Source organism: Pterocles gutturalis, unplaced genomic scaffold, assembly GCF_000699245.1.
Source record: "Pterocles gutturalis isolate BGI_N339 unplaced genomic scaffold, ASM69924v1 scaffold23403, whole genome shotgun sequence".
NCBI classification, from domain to species: Eukaryota; Metazoa; Chordata; class Aves; order Pterocliformes; family Pteroclidae; genus Pterocles; species Pterocles gutturalis.
Window position 1 is genome coordinate 29,535 of NW_010123696.1, and position 13,762 is coordinate 43,296.

Consider the following 13,762-nt stretch of genomic DNA (forward strand, 5'->3'; position numbering starts at 1 on the left):
CATTATTTTTGTGACAAACCCCCAAGGGTTTTGGGATGGGCTTTTTGGTGTGGACACAGTCCCCTCACAGCTGGAGGTCATTGTTCGGCTTTTGTGAAAACATGATTGTAGTGATTCGCTCTGTAGGAAAAAAAGTGTTACAGAAGACTGGGTACCAAAGGAAAGACTTTATTGATGAAGCATTAGCAATGTTAAAAGTTTAATGAAGATAACAGTGCTTGATGGATTTCAGCTAGAAAGCAACTTTTGTGAGTGAAGAAATAATTGCAGGCTGGCAATATCCATAATTGCTATTTAGTATATCGATTGCAGCCTGTTCCCTGGGTTGGTGTCTTGGTGTCAGGAAAGACTTTCTGGAGAGCAGAGGAGAGTTCCAATGGTTCAGCCCAACAGCTTGAGGCACAAATACGCTCTATTTGTCTAAGAGACAAATCTTCCCTTGAAATCTGTGCAGATGCTGGGGTGGCATGGGACCAGTTTAGAGTCAGTGTTGTCAGTCCTTCTCCCCTGGCAGCAGGCTTACGCAGCTGCATTTACAGACAAAATGCAGTCAGACAACATGGCTGTTAATCCTTCAGAGGATGGCCGGGGCAAGGGTCTCCTCCTGCAGCCCTTGTCAGCATTTATCTCTTATGTTGCAGGAACAAAAGCGTATCCTGGAGATGGGAATCACTGGACCCGAGGGACATGCCCTGAGCAGGCCCGAGGAGGTAGGAGACTTCACTTATTTTGTCGTTTGTGGAAATACTTTGTTGAGCACGTAGTATCGGAGCTTGGCTACTCTATGTGCAGATGATAGATAGGGGTGTGGGGGAAGGCAACAGACTGCGTTTCCCATGGCCTGTTCCAGTATTATTCAAAGCCTTGAAAATTCCAGGTCCCCTTCAGCCTGTCTGTTTGCCTGAAATACCATTTTGCTGCTGCAGCAGGTGCGTTCCCTTGGTCGAAGGATGAGCATGTCCTTGTACACTCAGGAGTTGCAGCTCCTGCTGCCCTGGGCATGGGTGTGCATGTGTTTTTCAAGTGTGACCCTTGTGATTTGATTTGTGATGACAAAAAAATGGGCTTATCAGGGTAAAAATCAGCAGTGAAGCCTGTGGGTAAGGGTTTGGGGTAACTGCATTCCTTAAAATGCTTTGGATGAAAACCTCCTATAAGATGCATGTGTACATGTATACCATACATATGCATACACCCACATATAAATCTATGTTTAAGCCGGCAGATACATTTGTAGTAGAAATGCCATTATGTGAAAATGGAAAGATGCTGTAAGGCCAGCTCATTTTATGCAACTCTCTTATAGTAAAACCCAGGCTCTGGCATGGATCATGTCAGGCATCTGGAAAAGGTTTCTTTAATGCAAAGGAAAAGGTGGAGACATGTGGATGTCCCTTAATGTACACAGTTCGGACCATTAATGGGACGATGGAGCGTGGTAGTGGGAAGTGGCTGCTTTCCTTGAAGACTAAAGAGATGAGGTCCTGGGGATTTGAGGCTGAACTTGAAGAGATTGTTGTGGTTTGCAGATCTTTATATAACCTCTCCCCAAGGCAAAAGGAATCGGCTTAATTGGTCACATACTTCTATCAAACTGTTTATGTATTTTGTCATTTTGCTGTTTAACTTCCACCTAAATTATTCTAAAAGAATGGAGTTGTTTCCTTTTAATGAGAACAAAAGTCTAAGGATAATCTGCATTTCCAGTTTCCAGGAAGGACTTTTTCACCTTTCTGATCACGCATCTTACTGCCTCAGCCCCAGAGCTGTGGTACAGAGGTCCTGCCTCCTTCGCTGGTCTTCTGCGGGTGTGTTTTGTGGCTTCCAGAGCAAATGTTGTGATAAAAGTCCTAGGGCAACCTGAAGTGGCAGTCAGATTTAAGAAAAAATATTTTACAAAACTGTGAAGAATTAAGCCATGTGTTTTTGGAAGGGTTAAGTTGCTCAACTTTTCTAGCACAACTCCTGGAGAGAGATTTCTGTACCATCGAGTATTTTCAGTGTTTTCAGTCACAACAGACTTTTAGGTATTAAAATGCCGATACTGTGAGTCCATCTGGGAAGGCGGAAACACTGCTCCTCAGTCTGAAGATGACTGCTTTGTGTGCCTACATCCCAGATGGCTCCCTGGGAGGAGATTGCCTTTACGCCTGCTGACAGAGGGGACTTACTGGGCGATGCTTCAAAGGCTTTTATGGATTATGGGCTAAATTCAGCCCATGGTGCTGAAGGTGCTGTTTGAGAATGCTTTACATTCAGTGTACTCTTATCCTTATGTGAAGATTACATAGGGTAAGCTGCCAGGGATTGCTCAGAGGTTGTCTCTGAGCTGGGGCAATGTTTCCTTGCTTTGTTCTCCTTCCAAATGCAGGGTAGATGTGTGAAGCAGCAAGGTGTCAGGGAGGTAGGGGTGGGCCCCATCAGCTGCTTGGATGTGACCTTTCCTGGGGTGCAAGGAGCCAGGGACCTCTATATGTGCCAGGGCAGCTGTACCCTGTTGGTGAGTACAGCCTGGCTGTGGTTACTCCTAATACAAAGTGTCTGAGGTTGGGTTAGCTCCCTCTTTCCCGGCACTCTATGGAAAAAGCAGAATCAGCCCTTGAAGAATTCTTGCTGAACAGTGAGAGATCTGTCTCAGTCCTCCAGTTAATTTTTTCTCAGTCTGCTTTCACAGTTAACTTTTTTCTTCCTTTTTTTCCTTAGCTTGAAGCAGAAGCAGTTTTCCGTGCCATCACCATTGCCAGTCGAATAAACTGCCCAGTGTACATCACCAAGGTGATGAGCAAGAGTGCGGCTGATATCATTGCACTGGCCAGAAAGAAAGGTGAGAGACTTCCTTTTCTCCCACAAACTCATTTTGGCTTTGTGGTTTTTTTTGTTTAGTTTTTGTTGTTGTTGTTGAACAGAAACTCAGTGGAAAAGCCTGTACTTCTTGACTCAAATCACAAGATACAGGGAGAGGTTGCCAAAGAATGGTAACGCCATCACAGACCCTAAATATTTACAGCTAGGAAAGATGAAGGGAAATCCTTCTACATTTTTCAGTTGAGAAACTCTCCCCACAAACTATAAAGTACCCCGTCTCCTTGAAGTTACATTGTGTTTTAATTCTTCTTTATCCTGTTTTCTGTTTTACCTGTCCCTTAGACTGCTCTACCTCTGTTCATGGGAGGGAGATACTTTTTTCCTAACAGGGTCTAGCACTTCCTCTGTGCCTTTTGGGGATATTTCAGGGTATTACTGTCTGAGGGGTGGCTTGGGCAGTGAACCTGCTGTTAGAGATGCCCGGTGCTCATTCCTGGCCTTGCTGCTGGAGGCTGACCCCCTCAGAGGTGCACTGGGGACATTTGCAGGCCAACACTGCTTGCTGGGGCTGTGGAGGAACCCAGATTACAAAGTGCCCAAAAGGGACTTGTGAGCATGGAGGCAGCCGCTTTTGAAGCTGCATTTGTGAGTCAAGACTGTTCTGCTGGTTGGTGATACAAAGTGTGAGCAATATGGAAAAGCCAAAGAACAAAATGTCATCTTGATATTTGTATTCTTGGAGACTTGGAGTATGGTGCCTGGGACCATGTGCTGCTATCTGCTGCTGCTGTGACCAACCTAGTAAAAAGGCTGCTGGAGCCCATCCTCCACCTAAAATCTCTCCGAGTTGGAGTATCAGAGAGGAGAGGGCTGTGATTACAACAGTACAAATTAAAACCAGATCTGAACCATCTCCTGGATTAGAAAGGGAGCTTTGTAAATATGCTGATCAAAAATATGTGTAACTCAGACAGCCTCCTGATTAATTTTTTATCATACAGACAAAGCCAGGGCTGCTTAGTTTTCCGGGAGCTACACTGGCCATGTAGCAATGTGTAAATTATACATGGCTGAATGCAGCAAGCAGTATAATGTGCTGAAGAGAGAGTGGATTGTAAGCAGTTCCTGTATATCCTTGCTTTTCCCAAGGTCCCCTTGTTTTTGGAGAGCCGATCACTGCCAGCCTGGGGACAGATGGGACACATTACTGGAGCAAAAACTGGGCCAAAGCTGCAGCTTTTGTGACCTCGCCACCTCTGAGCCCTGATCCTACCACTCCTGATCATTTAAATTCACTCTTAGCATGGTAAGACCTTCACTTTTTTTACAGGCTGATGGTCAGGCCAAGGGATATCCCACGTGGGATAAGGCCTCTAGGGATCTGTTCCATTTCCATTAGACCAGTCTCCCACATGAAACAGCAGAGAAGGGACGTAGAAAACCAGGGTGGTTATAGCCCTGTGTTTAGGCTGTCAGGCAGGTGAGCAGGCACGGACTTTTCAGCTCCCTAGTTAGCACGTTAGAGAAGCAACTGCTGGCTATTCAGGAATTAATTATTTTTCTTTCTGCTTTTCAAGTGATTCCTAGTTGTACAGATAGATAGTCTTTAGCCCAGGACTTCACACTGGCTTTCTCCCTAGTTCTGTGTTTTCTCCAGGCAAATTGTTAATATATGATCGGATGGCATCCTCACTGTCCAGAGTAGGCAACAGCCTGGTGGATAGACTCCTGTCTGTCAGAGTAGACTCAGTTTTAAGCCCTGGTCATATCTGGCAAGCACAGCTCCTGAAATCAGGGTTGTTCCTGAATGCAAGAGGCACCTGGAACTGAGAAAACTTTCCTGGTGCAGTTGTTGTCAAAACTGGTGTGGGGCTGTAAGCTATGTGCACTTCTGAGAATTAGTCTGTCCTAAACTAAATTGTAAGTGTTTGTAGCAGAGTTCAGTGGTTTTAACTCCTGTGTATTGCAGACTTCTGACTTGGTAGTTTGCCTTCATCTAGGATGGACCAACATCATATAAATTTACTTGTGTTTGGTTCTTGCAGCCGTGTTTTTACTTTTAGCTTGCCTTGTGTCTTTATAGGCTCCAGGGTCCTCAAGCTGGAAGACAGCAAAGATATGAGGTACATATAGAGAAGGCATGTCAGGCAGGAGAAAGGGGCTTCTTCTGCTCACCATTCTAGGGTTTCCAGTGCTCTAGACAGAGCAGTAGAATCTGAATCCTAAAAGTGACCCACTGGTCTTCAGAAAACATTTCCCCCTGAGGTTAGTTTTCCACATGGCTAACAGGCAGGCTGTATGGCAGGCAGTGCCGGCGTGGCTGGTAATAGAAGGCTCCCACATGTGGTAATTCAGGCTTGGGCAGAGCTGCCCTTTAGGTGGATGGGCACAAATGTGTGATGGGAAGGTGACATCAGTCACTGCCACTGCTGCAGCATGCAAATTTCCCCTTGCACGTGGCAGGTCAGGCTGTGCAGTCCTCCACACCCAGATTTTTAGCTGCCCTGATGATGCTGCACTCACAGTGCTATCAATGAACGCGCAGTGGAGCTCTGAGTTGCATGCGTTTCTGGTAAGAATACGCAAGAATTTGTTCTGTTGTGACAGTATGGAGGCAGAAGTGATTTTCCGTAATGGAGCTTTCTGTTCTTTAATATAAGGACAAGGAAGAAAAATTACTTTCTGGTCTGATCTGTCACTATCAGCACTGTAGAGTGAAGCTCATTGTGTGAGGGTAAGGCTCTTAGCAGCACATGTGAATGTGTATCAAAATGTTTGGCTCTGTACTCTGTCAGACATGGCTATATGCTTTCTAGAAGAGAGTCCCAAAGTAATAGTATGTGGGTCAAAACAGATTAGCTAAAATAGCAAGAGAATTTTTAGAACTGGAATGCAAATAATGACTTTTGTAACACTAACATCAGAAAGACAAACTGAGGAGCCACAGAAGTTTTCGTTATCCTCCAAGCATGCAAAAATGGCTTTTTTTTTCTATTGGCTTAAAGTCCTAGATCTTAAATGACAGCAGCTTACCCTGCTTTCGGTTTTAATACTTTAAATCTATACTGTGAAACTAAAAAAAGAACTGTATATTTTACCAGTCTGCCATGTGTACATGGGGAATTCTATGCAAGGATTATGGTAAAGACAGTATTTCACTTTTCTATTGCACTGTTCATCAGGAGACCAGTCTTTTACATTAATTAGAAGATCCTTACAACATTTTTCCTCTGCAAGTACTGCAGAGGAATCAGCATACTGTTTGTGCTGTTTTCCACAGAAAGTGTTGATTTTTCCCTTTGAAGAGTTGAATGGATAAAAATCCAGCATGTCTCATGGGGTTTACAGATTGGATTTGCTGTATGAGATTTGGTCCTTGTGTCATCTATGGGCCCTGCACCAGAGGTAGCTTTCATCTTCCATGGTACTGCTGTGTTACTGCCACTGTGATAGGCCATCTCATCTGAACTAGACATGTGAGATCCTGGTGTTTCATGGAAGATGCAATCTGCTGTGAAAGCCTTGTGTACAGTGAAGAATAAGATGACAAAGTATTGATGTGGCATTTAAAGATACATGTATGTCCAGGGTTAATTCCCACCACTCCCTCGTTTGGAGATGTTTTCCATGGTGATCCCTTCTTATCTGTCATTTTTTTTAGCTGCTCTGATGCTCATCCCCCATTTGACAGTGGAGTATATCTAGACAGCAGGAGTGCTCACGTGCTTAACCAGGAGGTGTTGGGCAGCTCTCGAGCGACATGCTTCAGCTTCAGAAGTCTTCTATTGACTAGACTGGGGAGCGCAGTGCATGTTGTTACCTGTGATTTAATGTCAGAGGAGAGGGAAAATGGGAGTTCCGAGGAAGCAACTCCTTTTTATCTTTCAGGTGTAGGAATTAATAGTGTGATGTAAGAAGCGCAACATAACCTTAGGGAGATGGGCAGTGATACAGGGCCTGGCTGTGACATTCATGTTTTCCTGGTTGTATTCATCAGAGTGCAGAAAAGAGAGAGGGTAAGACTCAAGAAACTTAGCTGACAGAAGAGCAACAGAAAGGAAGAAATGGCATTGCAATCTTCTGACTCTATTGTTGTGTTAGAATAAATGAATGTTTAACAGATGGATTTGGTTTAATCCCCTGGAGTAACACCAGGCAGTCATTAATACTCAGGAATAGCTAAAACATAACTGCTTTTTCACTATTAAATACACGGGTTTGGTTTCTGCTAAAAACTGGATAGACAGATGTGAGCATCATGAAGAACGAGAAGAGAATCCAGAAGTTCTTGTCTGACTGTCAGCAATCATTAGGGCTGGCAGCCCAGAAAATTGCATTAGAATTACTGATGTGTGACCCTTTTCTCCTTGGCTTGGCTATTTGTTAGCTTGCTGGAATCTAAATTTGTGGACCAGAATCATTCAGATGTTTCAGAGCTGGGACTTACATAATCAGTTAAAGAGAAGGATGACAAGCTCTTGGGGATGTGACCCTTCTGGAGTGATGCAATAGAAATCATAGCGTGTTTTAATATGCTTGAGTCCTGTAAGCTTAATCAAGACCTAAAAATATCACCTGTTTCCTGTGGGTATTGAAGAACCTATCTTTTTTATTTTTATTTTTGCAAGATTCTGCATATTGCTTATGCTCTTCCTCCTTATTCCTGAGAGCAGCTGTGATCCAGTTCTTCTCTCTCCAAAAAGATTTTCTCTAGGCTGAAAAATCCAACTTCTTAAATAAAAGTTTTATTATTTGGGAGCCCTTTGTGTGTTTTACTCCTTGCCTTTTTCTGCGTCAGACCTTTAAGTTAGCTAAATACAGAGCACATGTTTGACTTGCCCGATACATTTCTTTGTTTAAGTAGAAGGCTACCTGATAAAACACTTTCCTGCCTTTTTTATTTTCATGGTTGTGTTTTGAAAGGTCAGACAAGAAATATTGGTGTAAGAATTGCAAGAAAAATATATGAGCAGAGGAGAAATACAGGGAAACAAGATTGATGCTCATGACTTTGCATTGGAAAATCTGCCATTATTTTTCAACATGGTTATGAATTAATTTACCTTGAGAGTGGCAGACATTTCATACAAGCTTCTGATAATTTCCTTAATCCTGGAATAATCTTTTGTCTTGGTTAGTGGGCTTGTGCCTGATCTCTGTCAATAAGCAGCTGGAAACCCAAGGGAGCTGTAACCTGGGAGTTCAGGGTGCTTCTGGGGGAAAGCAGAGATGTCCAATGCCACTGTTGCTCTTTGCTGATCTGTAGCCAACATGTAAAGGCTGCTGACATGATTTACAGCCAATGCCTCCGGTGTGTAGGCTTGAAAGGTCCATTCACAGCTACTCTGAGACCAAGGTAGCCTTGGTGATGCCTGGTCTAAACCTTCTGTGTGTTAACTCCACAGCGGGGACCTGCAGGTGACGGGAAGTGGACATTGCCCGTACAGCACTGCCCAGAAAGCCATCGGAAAGGACAACTTCACTATGATTCCTGAAGGGGTCAATGGAATTGAGGAAAGAATGACTGTTGTCTGGGACAAGGCTGTAGTAAGTAATTACTTACTTTAATGGACTAAAAAGAAATTGATTTTCGGCTGAATAATGAAACCCAGAAGACTCTTTGCCAGTACTTCAGTGACTTTCTAATATATTTCTGAGAATTCCCTGAGAGAGAGCTACTATGAGGTGAATTATTTCAAAAACCTTCAGTTTTATGAACTCAGGGCTGTGTTTCACTTTTGACAGTGCAACACCATTGTGTGTTATTAGACCTGAGGCTTCACAGGCTCCACCACTGAATTTTCCAGTTGTGTCAGAGTGGATGCTTCTCAGAGATGTAGGATCTGGAGCAGTTTAATGATTTTGAAGTGGCCCCCATATAAGCGTGATTAATGGATTGTTTGAATTTGGGAAGTGTCTCATCGTTTTTGAGAAATTACAAATGGATGGCAGCCGAGCCTGAGGCTAGAATATAAAATGCTTTGAGGGAGAACATTGCATGTAATTCATACTGGCATATTTTGTGGTAGGGTGCTGGTATAAGTTAGCAATTTTTTGTGATGGTTCCATGGATCCTAATGTATATTCTCGCTCCATTGTCTTCACAAACACATCTGTGCACGCACACACACACACAGGCGTGCACTCATTACCTTGCACTGCATTGCTCTCAAATGTGTATTGCAAACTGGGAAGTGGTAGTATTTACAGTGCTCTTGTGAGCACTTCTCTCAGACTGTGTTTAATAACCACTTTCTTCAAGGACTGATACTGAGATTCCAAGCACAGAAGCAGCTTCAGGTATCTGTTGTGTAGGAGCAAAGCAGGGAAGCAAGCAGAGTGCAGCCAGCCAGTGCTATTTCCCTTTTGTTACTCCTGGAAAGGGAAGGGAATGCAGCAAGGGCTGCGACATGGGATTTACATGTGGTAACATTCAGTCCTCGACCACTGAGTAGCTTGTCTTTTGCAAAATATCTAATGTTTTACCAGGTAGCAAACAAGTGTTTATTTAATATTTAAAAGTTTGGCACTCTTTTTATTCCTGGGAATGTTGCTCTTGCTTATTGCCAGGGAAGACCCCGAAATATTCTACTGAAAAATCAAAATGCTGCTGTGTATAGCTGCTATTAACCCGTCACTGATTGTATAAAAAGTTCAATTGGTGGTGCCATTTCTCCAGGCAAGGACTTCATAACTTGCGTTGCATTTCTTAGATTTATAGGTTTGGTAATGCTAATAGTAGAATGGATTTAATTTGCAAGAAATGTTTCTAAAAGAGTCTGAATCTTGATCTTTTATTTAATCTCATAATACTCATATAAGTTTCTTAGTTTTAAAATAGTTAAAACATTTAAATGGAAATTACTAGGACTAGCAACAAGCCCACTCAGGCATCAGTGTGTAGAGAAAGGGACCTTAGATAACTGAGTAACCTGATGGTATTATCTGCATTAAGGTTTTATTGACTGTTCTTTGAGGTGCCAGGAGTAGCACACTCACTTACTTGAAACTCCCAAGTAATGTGCCTTGTATGAAATCCTGATTGGTAAAACCTGTTTCGTGCACCATTGCCATATATACAAACCCCATGCCTTCCCGTATCTCCCTGATTGTTCGGCACTCTAAACAGTGAATCCCCATTTTATAAGCATGTTTTGCTCAAGTAACTTTGTTTTTAGGCCACAGGTAAGATGGACGAGAGCCAGTTTGTAGCTGTCACCAGCACCAATGCTGCCAAAATCTTTAACCTGTATCCAAGAAAAGGCCGGATTGCTGTAGGATCGGATGCTGATGTGGTTATTTGGGACCCTGATAAGGTGAAGACTATAACAGCTAAAAGCCATAAATCGGTAAGGAGAAAAGGAAAACCATCAAGAAAAAAAGAAATGTCACTGTTGCTTTTCAAATGTTGATCTAATTCATGTGAACACCAAATATATGGGATACAGAGGAGTGGCATAACTGCCTATTCCTGTTCTGAAATGGGTAAATAGTTCAGAAGATGAAAGTATTGAAATCTTGCATTGGAAGCACTGGGATCAGGAAGGATTTATTTTCTGTCTTCATATTACATTGCACTATGTTTTGCTTGCTTGTGGCCGATCTGTAACAGGTGTGAATCAGCAGGTCTGCAGCTGAGGCAAGTAAAGCTGTGATGATGAATTTAAAACCCGTTCATTTTTTCTGTTTACCTGAAAACCACCTGATATTATAAATCACACAATTAAATCAACAGATGATTAAATATTTTTATAACACAGCTCTGAGCAGCTTCATGGCTGGGATTTTCTGTCCAATTCCAAAGCCTTGCCACATACTTCTCTGCCCTTACTGCAGAGTACCAGTGACTCTCAGTTGCTTTGATTTTGACTGTGCCAGGTTTTATTTTATGTGTTATGTATCTCAAAGTTGTTATCCTATTGTTTGGTGCTTTTGTCTTTTATATTGGGGAATTCATCCAAATGTTTTACTGGAAATCCAGTAATCTGGTTTATATTGAAAAAGCACAAGCCTTTAGAAACCTTAAAATTAAAGTAAGTTTAGGTGATTGAGTTTCTATTTCTCTGTCTTGGGATCTTTATGTATTTTCAAGAAAGTAATAATCACCTGCCCTTTGACAGTCATTCCCATTTAGATTCAGGCTTTCCTGATCCTTTCTGGGCTTTTTCAGACAGAAATATATGTGCTGGCCCCTTTGAAATTCCCTTACACAGTCACAGCACATGCGTGGTGGGACCACGTCCTCTGCTTATCTGGCAGCTGAGTCACAATTTTCCTTCTTATTAAGGCTATTGCACTTCTGGAGGCTCTGGATATATATTGAAAGTCCTCAAAAACAAATGAGATTAAAAGTTGATGGAAAGTGAGCAATGGAAAGGAAAAGTCTGATCCAGGAGAGTCTGATCAGAGAGATTCTTTAAAATCGATTCATACCAAAAAGCATTGCTTTTCCTTCAGACAAAACAATTTCATACATCTCTAAATGGCAGTTTTAGTTGTCTAAAAGTTTGACTACAAATACAGATTGTAAGTTACTAACTGAAAGTGATCTTGTACCAAACTTGCAGTGAATATGTTGGTTGATCCTTAGGCTGTTGAGTACAACATCTTTGAAGGAATGGAGTGCCATGGTGCCCCACTTGTGGTCATAAGCCAAGGGAAGATTGTGTTTGAAGATGGAAATCTGCACGTAAATAAGGGAATGGGCCGCTTCATCCCTCGCAAACCTTTCCCTGAATATCTTTATCAGCGTATCAAAATCAGGAATAAGGTAATGTCAGATATTATTTAATCTTCCTTATAGCCATACATTCTTGGAACAACAGTAGCACTTTTTTTATTATTGTGCTAATATGAGTCCGTGTCAGATGATATATGACTTGTTCAAAACGTGACAAAAAAACTGGTTCCTCTGCACGTGTGAACTGATGTAGCAACACTGTGAGCTTCAGTGGGTAGAGCGTATAATTGCCAGTTGGGCATAATTGCCTCGTGTCCAGCTGTGCAGGCTTTTGAAGGGAGGTGGAATAGTGATAGAATTTTCTTTTAGTTAAAATTCAAGAAAAAGATAAAGCCTCTTTGGGAGGAGGGTTAGTCAGAAGAAAAACAGAATTTTAAATAATTACTGATCTTTGCATACTGAGCAGCCACACTGCAGAGAAGAAAAGCATGTAAGCCAGAGATACTCATCATATTTGTCATCTCTGAACTGCTGTTGGTGCATTTGCTGAACTCAGTATTAGCAGCATTCACAGCTCAGAAAACTTTTCTCTTGTATTTATAAAAAGCTTGGAAAATTACCAAGATTAAGACTGGGTCAGTTCTGGTTTTGAGTTATATCAGTGCTCCTCTATTGAAAACCAATTGGCTTGGCAGTAGTTTGGGCTTATTTGGAAGGTGCTTCTTGCCACTGAGCAAGAAAGTCACTGTATGAGGACAGGTAACAAGACAAATTGACTAAAACTCGTATTTTTTTCAACCAAGCATACATCATAGCCAAGCATATATCATAGCCTGTGAGGATGGCAGCTGAAATTAAGGCTACAAAGCAGGTTGATCGTTTTTGTCTTTCATCATTTGTTGTACAAATTCTGTCAAGCTGTGGGATACAAAAGGTTTACACTTCTAAAGAGAAAAGGCACTGTAAAAATCAAATGCACCTGCAAAAGTTTTGTAAAATACCAATGTGTTGCACTTTTTTTTACATTATCCACTTAGATGACATGGGCTTTCTCTTCACACTCGCCTCTCAAGGGTTTAGCACACAGGAGTGCTGTATAAATTAATGACGATGTCATTTCAATACTGAAAATGACACTTTAAAAAGGAATATCAAACAGTGGTGTCTTATACCAGGAGTTTGCACTAAAGTAACTGGGCTAAGGAACCTGCGTCTTGCAAGAGGACCTGGATTTTAGGAAGGACCTGTGATTTTATGTACTTAGGAAAGGTCTGCAAAAGGACGAAGAAAAGGACTGGTGTTTTTGCTCTTGCAGCTCCCTCTGCTGCCTGCCGAGAGAGGAAGGGAGAGCAAGTTCATGCCCGTGTTTCTTTTCCCACTATTGAATTTTATCAATTGGAAATATTTAGAAAAACCCAATGATGGTCATATCAGCCACCATATGAATATGTCAGTGCATGCAAAGGAATATAGAGAAAACATGTCAAACAAGGGACGTCAAAGCTGTAGCTGGCACAGGATAGCAGTATAAATTTATCCCTGGAGCAGGGAGAGCAGTATAAATGCCTGCCTTTGTGGGTCCCTGGAAGATGGATCATTGCTGTGATTGGCAGCTGCTCTCTTCTGGGCATTAGTTTTGTCTCAGCCTGTGAGACTGTGGTTCTTCTGAGCCTGATGTCCCTGTCACCCAAAGGAAGGAAAATGCATTGATTTCTGTAAGAGCTGGATCAAACCCCTGTGAATAGTGTTCTTCCTTAATTTCACTGTTGACCTGTTGGGAAAAATTATCTGAAACAACAGTCTTGTGAACCACAGATTTCTGAGACTTTCGATGAGCCATGGCTTCAGGCTCTTCCTGAAAATTGGAACTCTGTTTTAACAATAGCATTTCCTAGATTCCTGTGATTTTCAGGCCAGTGAGGCTGTTTTGATTGTCTTTTCTCATATTCCTTATAGGACCTGTACAGGGATAAAATCTGGAGACCTCAAACTGAAATCAGAGCTCAAATGACAGATACTCTGTTGACAAATAATGAAAGATGGGTCCCATGCCACAGTCTAGCCTATAATTGCTTTTCTGGTTGATGATAAGAAAGGGAAACTTTTGAAATTTTAATTTTAAAATTGCCATGACTTTTCAATGAGTTTGAATGAAAATAATTAGATTATCTGAAGGGGAGCAGCAGAGAAAATACAGGTGGGAGTGAAATTGCTGCAATCAGTATAGTGGGTATCAGTCTTGCAACAGCCGAAGTGGGATTCAGCAGCTGAACCAAC

General features: G+C 42.1%; 1 protein-coding gene across 1 annotated transcript in view; it reads left to right on the forward strand.

The window, feature by feature from the left end:
* LOC104465099 (dihydropyrimidinase-related protein 1) overlaps positions 1-13,762 on the forward strand; it is a gene marked incomplete at its 5' end in the record, with an annotated part of 33,533 nt that overhangs the window by 16,744 nt on the left and 3,027 nt on the right. The window contains 6 exons of the mRNA XM_010078014.1: positions 642-710; positions 2,704-2,824; positions 3,955-4,111; positions 8,211-8,352; positions 9,984-10,154; positions 11,396-11,575. Coding sequence (XP_010076316.1) covers positions 642-710; positions 2,704-2,824; positions 3,955-4,111; positions 8,211-8,352; positions 9,984-10,154; positions 11,396-11,575 — 840 coding nt within the window. The remainder of the gene's footprint in view (positions 1-641; positions 711-2,703; positions 2,825-3,954; positions 4,112-8,210; positions 8,353-9,983; positions 10,155-11,395; positions 11,576-13,762) is intronic.